This window comes from Neovison vison, chromosome 4 (genome assembly GCF_020171115.1).
Source record: "Neovison vison isolate M4711 chromosome 4, ASM_NN_V1, whole genome shotgun sequence".
Lineage (NCBI taxonomy): Eukaryota > Metazoa > Chordata > Mammalia > Carnivora > Mustelidae > Neogale > Neogale vison.
In genome coordinates this window covers 219,079,813-219,093,253 of record NC_058094.1, presented here as the reverse complement: position 1 = coordinate 219,093,253, position 13,441 = coordinate 219,079,813, and the positions used below count along the sequence as shown (strand labels likewise).

The following is a 13,441-nucleotide window of genomic DNA, read 5'->3' as shown; positions in this document are numbered from 1 at the left end:
GTGAAGCTCATCCCTGGTAGCTTTCAGCTCTTCCCTAATATTGAAAACATCATCTCTGGTCGTTTTCAGTTCGGCCCTAATCAATTCCGTTTGGTCACCCATGGCTTTCTCCAACCTAGCTATTGCTTGGATAATTGTTAGCCTGAATTCTCTTTCTAACACATCGTCTATGTTGATAGCCATTAGCTCTGTTGCAGAAGGTCCATCCTCTGTATTTTTCTTCGGTTGGACATTCCTCCTCCTAGTCATTTTGGTGAGAGATGGCTGAATGGGTGTAGCTGGGTGTATTGACTGTGGTGCAGTCAAGGTGCACCCTGGAATGCTTCTGAGCAATCAGGGCTCCCCACCCAAATGAGTGGAAAAAGAAAAGGAAAAGAAAAAAAAAGAGAGATGGAGAGAGACAGGAAAGAAAGATGAGATAAAAGAGAAGGTTTAGCCCAAATGGGTCCCAAGGTAAGATTTATGAAGTATACAAACAGACACAGACAAACAAAAAGACTGATGAAAGTATATGACAAGAGAAAAAAAAAAATATATATATATATATTTGCAAATATATATATGCAAATAAAGGAAGAACCTCATCAAAAAGAACCCTGAGTATAAGATTTATATACTATCAGGACAAACACAAAAGCACAGAGATACTGGTGGAAGAAAAAGATGGGAGAGTTGTTGTAAATTCTCAGTGTGGGTGAGGAAGGTTGTTTTGATTTTTCCTGGATGTATCTTGATATCTTTGTTAAAGGACTCAACTTTCCTAAGATAAGGGGGGATTAGGAATTGGTTTACCTATAGGGGTGGCATTGATTGGGGAAAGGGGATTACCCTGAAGTTTAACTCTATATGAATATTAGAAAATAAAAATTAAATAAAGGAATAAACTAAACTAAACTAAAATTTAAAAAAAAGAAATTTAAAAAATAGAAATGCAAAAGGAAAACACAGGTGTATGTATCAAAAAGTTCAGGTTAGAAGGTTATTATGGAATTTGATGTACTGGACATCTCACTGTGATGGTAAATAGGTTAAAAAATTATCTATATAATAATAAAAAATTAACTATATAAAAAAAATGAGCCAGAATAGTGGGATCGAATCAATAATAAAAATTGTCCTATGAAATAGTGGTGGTTGTTCTCTTGTCGTCTTTATTTATATTTTTTTTTTCCTCTCCCGGTTGGTTTTCTGGGGGAGGGGCCTGCCACATGGGTTTTCAGTCTCTGAAGTTCTCTCAGCTAAGTCCTCCTGCCCCCCTCAAGGGGGTGGGCTCTGAGGAAATTGTTTTTTTCAGGCTTTTGTTCCTGGAGGTTTTTATATTTGTTCACTTTTGTTTTTCTCTCTCGCCTTGACCACTTTTGGTGGTTTTAAGTCAAAATTTGTGTCTTAAAGATTCATAGAATTCAAACCCTAAAAACATTATTCTTCATATTCAGAGGTCCAGCATAAAGCAGGTCTTGAAATACCTTCTCATTAATAAGGAAGGATTAGGCAGTCACCCTTACTCATTGAACCTGCGCACACTGGGGGAAATTACAGGGAGATCTGTGCCCAGAGAGCAGCTGAAGTGCTCCACTGTCTAGATACGAATCACAGCAACACAGCAAATATTCAAATTAAAAAAAAAAAAAGGATACCACATTCCTAAGGATGAGTATGATGACCAACACAGAAATAGGACCTAAGAAAGGGAGAATTCACATCTGTTAAAGCAGGGACCACAGTGACTGGCAGTGTCACTTGGGCCTCTGAGCGGGTTCCCTTCATCTGACCAGACATGCACAGACCATGTTTGAGGATCAGAAACAATGAGGGATTCTGACTTCCACCTTCGGGGTTGTCTTTCTGACCTCTCTGCCTCTTAGGTAAAGGCACACTCTGTCTTTCGTGTTTTGTGTGAGAATGTCCACCATTTTCTGTGAGAGTGTCCACCTACACAGATAACAGCACTTCTTCGAAAGTGTGAGAAACTACACAGCGCGGTATTGTGATGCTGAAATGTGTCACTCAACAGGGAGTGAAGCTGACAAGTCACAATCAATACATCAACCAGCATGGGAGAAAGAAATGTCTCTGGAAAGATCTTACACAGAAGAAGTAAACAAATCCTTTGTCAAGTTGGGTGGTGTGACAGAATGATTTCTAAAATGAGTTTCATCGATCTAACTAGCTTCTTGTATCCCCTTAAGTTACAGGAGACTGTCCAGCAGCAGAATCTGGAATCAGACATAGTGAGAAGTGTCAAGTAAAAAGTGGGAGGAGAGCAGAGCAGCAGAACTGCCGCCATGAGTGAGGCCATTGGTTTTGAGGCCTCACAAGCTTGTAATGGCTTCCATCATTTACAAGACTAAATGGTATCATCTACAGTCTGACTCTGAGTAGTAAGTATAGGTAATATTTTGGGGTTTCTCTATGTCAGGTATTTTCCAGGCTGTCATCTTTATAATCATCTTTATAATCCTGAAATGCAGGTATCATTCACCTCTATTTTACAAGCAGAAAACAGAGGTCAGAAAGATATAAAACTTATCAGCAATGACAAATAGTGGAGCTGAAATTCACTCCCAGTCTATGCTCCAAAGACAGGCTTCTCGACACAACCACAGCAAAGCCCACACCCTTCCCCAACACCACCTGCTCCCCTTATCAGAATCCTGCTTCTTCAGTTCAACAATATCTACTCCAGGACTTAAAATTAACCCTCTCTCCCCCTCTTGCTCCCAAACTCTCTATCTATATCTGTATTTAACTCTGAGGAAAATGTGTCTTCCCTTCCTAAGTTTTAAGCAGGTAGATGCCAGTGTGTGAGAGTATCTCACCCCTCTCTGAGTGATCCCTCTCAACCTGAGAGCTTGAAATACTGACTTCCTTGTTCTGTGGGTAGGTGGGTGGGGCAGGGGCAGAAAGTTCAGGGCTGGGCCATTCTTCTGTTGAGAGTTGCTGCTTCTGCAAATCTAGATCCCTTTCATTTAGCCTAATAACACTACCACCATTTTCTTTGTTCTCTATCATCAGGAAAATGTGGGGAAAAACTCTACAGTGCTTCAGTGGATGCCCCCTGGCAATACTTATACTTATAGTGAGTATTTGCCGATTTGGAAGCAAGACTGAGTGGAAACACCACCATGATATGCTCTGTGTCACGGATGCACTTCAGAGAACCTGGCCTCTTTCCGAAGGGGTATGAGAGGGATGAAACAGGAAACGGTATGCCTTCATCCCAGAAATCTCACCCGTAACTACAGAAATCCAAGTGAGAAAAAGAAAAAAAAATGATATAAAAAATAATATAAATTAGAATTCAGTTGTTTTACAAAAGGATCCAAGTCACGATTTCTTTTCATCAACCGTTTTGAAGTATGAAGGAGAGGTAATCAATATCTCTAGGGAGGGTTTTGGTTTTTTTTTTCCAGAATATATTGCCACTTCCCTCTCCATATGACCTTTGTAACTATAGCTCATATGAATAACAGCCTTAATATGAGTTATAAACATAAAAGAAATAGTAGGAAATCACATCTTTATTAAAAAAACATATACTAGGGGCGCCTGGGTGGCTCAGTGGGTTAAGCCGCTGCCTTCAGCTCAGGTCATGATCTCAGGGTCCTGGGATCGAGCCCTGCATTGGGCTCTCTGCTCAGCGGGGAGCCTGCTTCCTCCTCTCTCTCTCTCTCTGCCTGCCTCTCTGCCTGCTTGTGATCTCTCTTTGTTGAATAAATAAATAAAATCTTAAAAAAAAACATATACTAGTAAATCCACTTTCTGGAAAACAGTGCTCTTCACCGCCCCTTTATTAAGTCCAACTAGAGCTGAACATTGGTTCATATCCCTCTGCTACTCTGCCCTCCCATACTCCTAGCTCTAGGCTCAGTGGTCTCTCTGAGCAGAACTGCCCCCAACTCCACAACAGACTCCTGAGAGATATTCTCTGCTCTGCTATACCCAGCACTATGGTCATGTCTGTTTTTCTTTTTTCCATTTTGTCACAGACGCATTTCATTTGGTACATCTTTATAAGAACGTTAATGGAAGTTTGGAAAAGAAAACAGGTAAAGTCCTGTGATCCATCTACCATCTTGAACCTTTTGGGGTAGGTTTCAAAAGTTCCCCAGATGACTTCAATATTCAATTCCCTCTACTCCTATTTGAAAACCGTCTGGGGGATTTTGAACTCATCAGTGGATTTAATAATACTCCATGACATTATCCTATAGGATGGGAGTGGAGTAGCAGGTATAAGTTGAGGACAGTGAAAAATGGGACAAACATTAAGTAGGAGACAGTAACAACTAAAAACCGAATAACATATTTGGAAGGAGTAGCAGGGGATGGTGGCCCCTTGTGAAATTATCAAGTCCATCAAACACCACTCCCAGCACCTCCAGCACGTCAACACACCTTCTGTACTCCCAGCTCATTTGTGGTCAAGTTAAGTTTTTTCCTAAGGCTTTCTCCCAAAAAGTGTATCTACTTCCATAAGTTTGCAAAACCCCTTTTCTCTCTCAAACTGTGAGCTCCCGGTGTATAAAAATTAGGCCTGCTTCTTCCTTTTTATTTCCTTCCGAAGTATGTACTTGTAGAATCTGCATAATCAATACTTACTGATTGATAATATTTTACTCCCTGGATGATCACTGTGCTAAAATTTTCATTAGTAATTTCCTGCTTCACCTTACCCCCCACCCAAGTTCTCCTTCTCAGAACAGAGAGCTTGCTAAATAGGGGGAAAAAAATTTTTTTAAAAAGACCTGCACTTGACTCCTTACCCTATCATTTCTTGCTGTGGTAGCCAAAAGAATTTTCCTAATACTCATGAGTCTTGGTTTTCTTATCTGTAAAAATGAAACTAACAATATCTATTATATTACCCATCATCACCTTCTTATTGTGAAAATCAAATAAAAACACAATTTTTAAAAGATTTATTTATTTACTTGAGAGACAGAGCAGAAGCAAGTGGCTAGAGGGGCTGAGGGAAAGGAAAAGGGAGAGAAGCCACCTTCCAGCTGAGTGCAGAGACCAACACGGGGTTCAGTCTCAGGACCCCAAGATCATGACCTGAGCTGACATCAAGACTCAGACGCTCAACCAACTGAGCCACCAGGCGCCCCTCAAATAAAAATATTTTAAATTACAAAGCATTACATGCCATGTTACCATTTGCCTTAAAAAAGTTAGCCGTGGGTACTGAGTAAGAAGCAGCATGTCCCTAAGAACCACATCCAACCCACTTTCAGAGACTGTGGCACTGTTCAATGTTTCATGAGGTGGCAGATGCATATTCCTGACTGCTGCCCCTTTGAACCTTTTCTGATCTACCCTCCAATCTGCTGAGTGTTGCCCCTGTGAACATTTTCTGATCTACCCTGCAGTCTGTTGAGTGCTTTACAGCCATACGTTGGGTGAGTCGTGCATTACCGGAGATGCAGGTGCAGAAAGGCAGGAAGAAACAGTGGGAGCCAGAGCTGGAGCTTGCCCATCCAAGACCCATTTTTTGCCCCAGCATCCACTGCTCCTCTCCCAGACTGCCTTGTAAATCACACCAGCTTTACTCAAAAGGCACATCCCCACCCATCTTCCCTCAGGCCCTAATTTAAAGCTCCCAGCTTGGGAATCTTGAACTTACTGTTTGATACAGCCTTGGAGCCTTGCTCTCCACCCAATCATTGTGTCCTCATGCAAGCTCCATATTCTCCTCAGTCCTTCACCCAAAGATGAAATGACAAGAGGATCTGCTTCCTACACACTAATGAGAAATAGCTCTTTGTCAACATAACACCCTTCTTTTTTTTTTTTTAAGATGTATGTATTGGGGGGAGGGCAGAAGGTGGGGGGTACAGAGGGAGAGAGAAAATCTCAGGCAGACCCCACGTTGAGTGAGGAACCCCAGACACAGGGCTCCATCCCATGACCCTGAGATCATGACCTAAACCGAAATCAAGCATCAGATGCTCAGGGAGCCTTGGTGGTTCAGATGGTTAAGCATCTGCCTTTGACTCAGGTCATGATCCCAAGGGCCTGGGATGGAGCCCCACATCAGGCTTCTTGCTCAGTGCAGAGCCTGCTTATCCCTCTCCCTCTGCCTATGCTCTCTGACTCTCTCTACCTTTCTGTCAAATAAATAAAATCAATAAAATCTTAAAAGAAAACAAAAATACTCAGACACTCAACTGAGTCACCCAGATGCCCTGACATAAGACTCTCTTACTTTGTGAAAGGAAATGTGGCTCTACCTCTCCCTACAACGATCCTCTTGTTGGTTTTTTTTTTTAATATGTTCTTTTTTTCTTAATTTTATTTTTTCAGTATTCCAAGATTCATTATTTATGCACCATACCCAGTGCTCTATGCAATACCCACCCTCCTTAATACCCACCACCAGGCTCACCAATCCTCCCACCCTCCTCCCCTCCAAAACCCCACACCATTTAGAATAGCCAAAATTAACAGGACAGGAAATAAATATTGGAGAGGATGTGGAGAAAGGGGAACTCCCTTCGTTTTTCTAAAATACCTTACCTAACTCCAATCTGTCCTGTCCCTAATACTTTACTCCCAAAGGCTTGATAAAGTATCCCATAATATTAATCTTACATCTAAAATTCCATAAAGATTAAGAACCTCCCATGCCTGATAGAATGAAGTTAGCTAATGAGGTAAAGAGTGATCTCATGCTCACTGGCAAGGACAGGAGTTTCCAGAGTGGTCATGTCTAAGTTGTCATGTTTCCTTCTCTTTCATTGTTGTTAGTAATTATGAGACAAGAGATTGTTTGTTTTAAATTTCTCCAATGTTTATAAAAACACACTGTGTGAGAGACTATGAAATAAAAGGTACCCACACTTTGTACCCACAGTCAAATGTAAACACCATATGCTTAATGAAGAGTTGGCCAAAACCATTAAAACTTTGTATGCTCTCAATCTGGAATTCCATTTATAGAGATTTAGCCCACAAATATGTTTGCACATGGATGTAGAGATAAAGGTTTTTCATTGTGGTACGATGTGAAATGTACATAACAGCAAAACACTGAGAATAGTGTAAATATCCAGAGAGAGGACTAAGTAAAATGTGCAATAAAATAAAATTCATTATTACTCAAAATTATGATGTGGTGGTTTACAAAAAAAGTCCACAGATCTTTTGATACTCCCCCAACCAGAGGTGGAGCCAAGTGCCCCAACCCTCCCTTCTTGAGAGTAGGCTGGACTCGGGGACTCACTTCCAACAATAGAATATGCTGGCGCATGACCCCCAGAGTGAGGTTATAAAAGGCAGGACAGCTTCTTCCTTTCTTTGCTCTTGGATCACTTCCTTGCTCTTTTTCTTGGTTCCCTTCTTGGAGAAGCCAGCTGCCATGTCATAGCTATACTCCAGCAGGCCTATGGAAAGGACCAACAACCTGCGAGTAACTAGGCCTTTAGCCAACAGCCAGGTGAGGGCGCCACCTCAGAAGTGGGTCCTCCAGCACCAGTCGAGTCTTCACATGACTGCAGCCCCTGGCAACATCTTGGTTGTGAGGTCAGGAGAGACCCTGATGCTACCACCTAGCTCAGCTGCTCCAGCATTTCTAATGTATAAAAACTGTGACCTAAAAAGTAGCTGTTGTTTCAAGCTGTGAATAGTCAGGGTAATCTGTTATGCATTAAGAGATAATACATACATGTGGGTAAATTAGACTTCTGAATGTCATTTGCATTTTTAAAAATTTTTTGCCGCTTATCAAAGTCTTTTATTTCATTTATTCAGATATAGTTACCTGCTCTCTGGAAAAATAATAATTATTTCCTAGCTATAGAAGAGAAACATTTCCATAACCCTTAAGAAAAAACAAAAAACAAAACCTCTCATCACAGGGATCTTGATGGTGAAACCTACAGTCTCATTTCAGAATGCAACTTAGGAAGACGAAATCAGGAAAGATGGCGAAAAGCAAATACAAACAATTTCAATTGCTTTTAAAAGAAAGAACATTTTTGGGCGCCTAGGTGGCTCAGTGGGTTAAGCCTCTGCCTTGGGCTCAGGTCGTGATCTCAGGGTCCTGGGATCAAGTCCTGCGTGGGGCTCTCTGCTCAGAAGGGAGCCTGCTTCTCCACCCCCTTCTCTCTTTTTTTTTTTTTTTAAAGATTTTATTCATTTATTTGACAGACAGAGATCACAAGTAGGCAGACAGGCTGGCAGAGAGAGAGGAGGAAGCAGGCTCCCCGCTGAGCAGAGAGCCCGATGCGGGGCTCGATCCCAGGACCCTGGGATCATGACCTGAGCTGAAGGCAGAGGCTTTAACCCACTGAGCCACCCAGGTGCCCCACCCCCTTCTCTCTTTCTCTGCCTGCCTCTCTGCCTACTTGTGATCTCTCTCTGTCAAATAATAAATAAAATCTTTAAAAAAATTTTTTTAACAAACTGCTACTTGGCAGTCCATTATTAACCTTTGAATATTCTATTTCGTATGATAAAAATTATGTAATCTGGTAATAATACTAAAAATACTTAATGATGAATGAGTGAATATGCTAAGAGGTTACATAATTTGTTGCATACAGTCCTCATGACAACCCAATGTTACTTACTGCTACAACCTCACTTTCAGATGAGGAAATTAAAATTTCAGCAAGGTCAAAAAAACTTGCCTAGTGTCACATAGCTGATAAGAAGCAAAGCCACAATTTCAACACCTGGCCTTTGGACTTGATAGCCAAAACTTTCAACCATGACTCTCTATTCTAAGTTATTATGTCCCATTTTGCACACCAGCTTGACTGTGGTTTTATCAGATAGTATCTAGGTCATTAACTAAGTACTCAGAACGTGCGTGTACTCAGCTAAGCACTTAGCTGCTTTATTTCCATTAGTCCTCACAACCACCCTGTGAGGAGGGACTGTTATTATCCCCCATTCCACAAACAGTTAAGTGGGCCCAATAGAAGCTGGGGTGCCCACGGTCCAGAGCTCAGAGCCAAGTTTCCAACTGAGCACTGTGAATCCAAACTCAGTTTCCATACTGTGATGTAGAAACTTCTCTACTTATGAATAATTAAAACTGCTAAGTGAAGATGAGGTAGGATGTATGGGAGATGCCTGTGTCCCAGAGACAACCATAGGGCTTGAAGGCTTCTGGAAAGAAGGGGAAACAAATATTCAGCAACAGTTTAGTCCCCACCGCCCTTGGGGGATTCTAAAGTACTTCTATAGGCATCCGTAGATGTCAGCTCATTTTCAGTTTACGGGCCACAGCACTGTGTTAAATTCTCTGAGACCAAGGGGAGTGAGCTGCCAAGCAGACTTTCCGTGTTTATTCATCATCCAGTTATCAGCGCTGTCTTTGGGCAGAGTAATGAATAAACTGTATAAACTGCAATCAGTTTATTTATTACTCATCATTTATTACTAATAAATTATGAATTAAGCTCCCACAATGTGCCAAGTGCTCTTCCAGGAGCTGGTTCTACAACAAACGAAACATAAAAATTCTTGCCCTCATGGGACTTATGTTCTTGTCATTAGAAAAAAGACACAATAAACAAAATAAATAAAATAAAACAAAACAAAAATTTTAAAAAAGTACATATATGTGACAAGTACTATGGGAAAAAAATAAAATGGGGTCAGGGGGTGAGGCATGTGGGGGTGAGGAGAGCACTTTCAACTAGACTGGTCAGAGCAAAGCTCACTTGGAAGGTTCAAATCATTTCTGTACATAAACTGTGCTGACTCCAACAGTATTCATATACATTAAAATGGTTACATGAATAGTTGCCAAAGGGCATTTTCCTGGTACTGTTACAACTGTTTAGGCAAAGTAGATAGGTAAATCAGGTAGCACCCCAAACTACTGAAATAGCTATCTGAATTAATCTGGAAAAACTGGATAACCAATTGTCATATTTTCTAAATACAATGTATTTGCATAGGATCATATGATCAGTGCCTGACTTGTGTATGAAGATCTAAGACTTTCTTCTAAAAATCCTTTGATAACACAAGGCAAGAGACCTAGTGAGAAGAAAGAGTTAGTTTCACAGAGATGAGGAATAACTTGCAAAAAGGAGCCCAGCAAGTCATGGCTACTCCTCAGAAATCCTGGGCCAAACTTCTTGGGTTAGTTCATTGTCTCCCAGCTCCTGTCTAACCCTTCCAGGCCTCGCTTCCTCCCCTGAACCACAAAGGGGATCATCTCTAGAAGACCGCTATGGACGACTGTGACCCCAAACCAGGGCTATCTTCCTCATCACCTTATCACTTTGTTGATAAGCCTCAGCAAAGGCTTATCTTCCTCATCCCCTTCTGCAGCGAACTCCCAAAAACTTGAAAGGGGAAAATTTCTTCTTCTAAGTCCATCTACTCAGGAGTATTCCATGCTCATGGAGCAGTTTGTCAAGTAACTTTATCAGCTCACTGAAACGCATTTGTGAGGGATTGACTCACAACAAAAAATCACAGACATTGTGTGTAAGTGTGAGTGAAACCCTGATGAGCTATCTTAAAACTGGAATACAGGATAGTGCTGCTGCCCCTCGGAACAATTTGTTACTTCAACTGTAACCCCTGGAGGATTTTACTAGTTACCAAGCACATTTAGATATGGCCTTAAGAAATACATATGCTGGCAACAGGTCTTTGGGGAGAAGGACGATGTACGACCGTGAAGCTGGGCAGGTGGGGATGCCGGCTCGCTCAGGGCGGGAAACCGAGCACCCGGGAAACCGAGCACCCGGGAAACCGAGCACCCGGGAACGCCAAGTCAGCTCAGGGTGGAAGGAAAACCGCCTGCCTCCCTTATCTGTTATTATGCTGTTTCTCTTCCCAAAAGCGCCCGTTGTTAGTTAGAGGAGTCCTTTGAATGTGTTTAACTATAAATTTGATCCTCCTCCTTGTCTGCCTGCAAGACCTGACTAACGTTTGACCTTCACCAATCCTTCTGGTGGCTCTTGTTTTCTATCCAATAAAAGTGAGACTGTGGAGTTGCTCCTGGCAGCAGTCCTTTTCCAGTGTTGTCCCCTGCTCCCAATCTCTTACAACTGACTTGTTTGTGCCTAATTCTTCTCTCGTCGCCGACTGGAAGCGGCAGGAGAGACTGTCCTTCCACTTCACTTGGTCCCCAATCCACTTTGGCCCAGCACGACAGACCAAAGACCCCTTCCCTCTCGCTCCCTGCCTGCCCAGCACACAGGTACTCACTGTTACGCAACATGACATCAGAGCAACAACCAGCTTGGAGAGCAGGAGGTCCCTTTAGAACATGAAAGCCACCATTTGGACCCTTGAGCCTATTCTAGTGAGACCATAGCATTGATCTTGGCCTCCTTCTCTTTCCCCAACAGAAACTTTTCCTTCCCACCTCAGTGCCAGGAAATGCCCATTTGTATCTAGCTAGACTTTAGCAACTAGTGAGAACCCAGCTTTCCTTAAGTTTTACCAAAGAGGGGCCAGCCACAAGCCACCGCCTCCTCCCTTCCCCTGGGCACTTCTGTGCTATTTCACACATGACCCCCGGTCCAGGTCCTGCACCTTTCCCTCTTCCCAGACTCCACCTGAAAGCTCTCCGATGCCCCCACGGCCCCCAACACCCAACACGTGCACACACCTGAGACTCTTTCCTAGAATAATTCTTTATTTGATCACTAAGGTACCCAGTTCTTGGGGCTAGTAATAGATTTCTCAATTTCCTGATCATGATAGATGTTCTAGTTACCATCCTGCTATCACAATCCCTTGTCCTTTCAGAGGGAACTCCCCATGGGTTCTATTCTAACCCTACTCTGCCTTGTGCCTCCCACCTCTCCTCTGGATCACAAAGAATTGCTACCCTGATATCAACGCTTTCATCATCCTCACACACACACACACACACACACACACACAAAGGTTTAGCTACAGCAGGGCTTACAGACCCATCCTTGAGTGCACGCACGCGCGCGCACACACACACACACACACACGAGTTGAATCTTGTTTGATGTGTGTATTTGTGTCATTATGTGTGCTGTTGTTTTGTTTTGTATTTGACCAATTACAGGGATGTCCCAACGGAGATCGGCATCCGCCCACACACCCTTGCACACACACATCCACAGCCGTAAACGGACACACGGTTCACAAACATACCTCACCGTTTCCTGCCGCTGTTCCTGCTCTCACTGGAGGGACGAGGAAGCAAAGCAAGGACAGTCCACAGAGCGCCATGACAGCTCTGGCAAGCCCTCACCCTGTTAAGGTTAATGGGTTTCAAATGCTAATGACTGCCCTGATTTCATCCTCCAGATCATATCTCCTAGTTAATTAGTAATCATGGTTTTCTTCTGAGAACATCCCTAAGAACCTGGAGAAAGAGGTGATCATCCTGACCCCCACTGACCCCTCCAGGTGCTGAATGCACTTCCAGCAGTGATCACACTCAGGTGCCTAGCAAAGGAACACAGACGGACTCAACATGTACGTGATTAAGAGCAAAAAATGAACCATCCCAGAGTCCCGTTTGACATTCAATAACACAATCTGCTGGCTTCTGTTTGAAGGAAATAATTCTGAAAATGTTTTCAGAGCAGTTTTCTTCTTTCTTTGTCTCTAGGAGAGCTGTCCCCAAGCATTTTTGTGTGTGGCGGGGGAGACCCTTTGGCAGTCTCGCGCTTCCTACGGACCTCTCCTAGAATTACATTTTTAAATGAATGAGACAAAATACTATGGATACGAAAGGCTCTGAAACTAATAATACATTACATGTTAATTAATTGAATTTAAATAAAAATTTTAAGAATACAGAGAAAACTAATTCCAATGAATTATTTACTAGAATATTTTTAATTGCAATATAGTAATGCATGTTTTTCTTTAGTGATGTATTAGCTAACAGATCTAGCAATAGGTCTAACAGTTACTGCAATCTCAAAGTAGTAATAAATGGAAATAGTATCTTGAGTTTCTCTTCAAAATATGATACAAATGTTAACTGTGGCTTCTCTTGGAACCAATTCATAGGTACTTCTAACACTCCTGAGGTTTATGATCTCACTTTATACTTAAAAGACAGGCCACAGAGCACCTGGGTGGCTCAGTGGGTTGAAGCCTCTGCCTTCGGCTCAGGTCATGATCCCAGGGTGCTGGGATCGAGCCCCACATCGGGCTCTCTGCTCAGCGGGGAGCCTGCTTCCTCCTCTCTCTCTCTGCCTGCCTCTCTGCCTATTTGTGATCTGTCTGTTAAATAAATAAACAAATAAAAAAGACAGGCCACATTTCAGCTGGATTTATGCAAAGAAAAATACATATATATTGTCCCCTGCAAGTTCACTGGCTTTCTGTCTTTCGTGTCTACTTGGGAGCCATGGAGACTGTTCATCCAGTAACGTGATGACGACACCTCCTCCTCCCTATTCCTTACACATAACCCTTACTTAGACTTTCATGACCCCCGTCCTTGTTTCCAACCCCTGAAAACATAACA

The 13,441-nt window shown here is 42.4% G+C and overlaps 1 protein-coding gene across 1 annotated transcript in view; it reads right to left on the bottom strand.

The window, feature by feature from the left end:
• MGAM (maltase-glucoamylase) overlaps positions 1 to 12,190 on the bottom strand; it is an 86,812-nt gene extending 74,622 nt beyond the window's left edge. Inside the window, exon 1 of the mRNA XM_044246742.1 lies at positions 12,109 to 12,190. Within this exon, the coding sequence (XP_044102677.1) occupies positions 12,109 to 12,186 (78 nt within the window). The 5' untranslated portion in view covers positions 12,187 to 12,190. The remainder of the gene's footprint in view (positions 1 to 12,108) is intronic.
• Between the last annotated feature and the right edge of the window lie 1,251 nt (positions 12,191 to 13,441).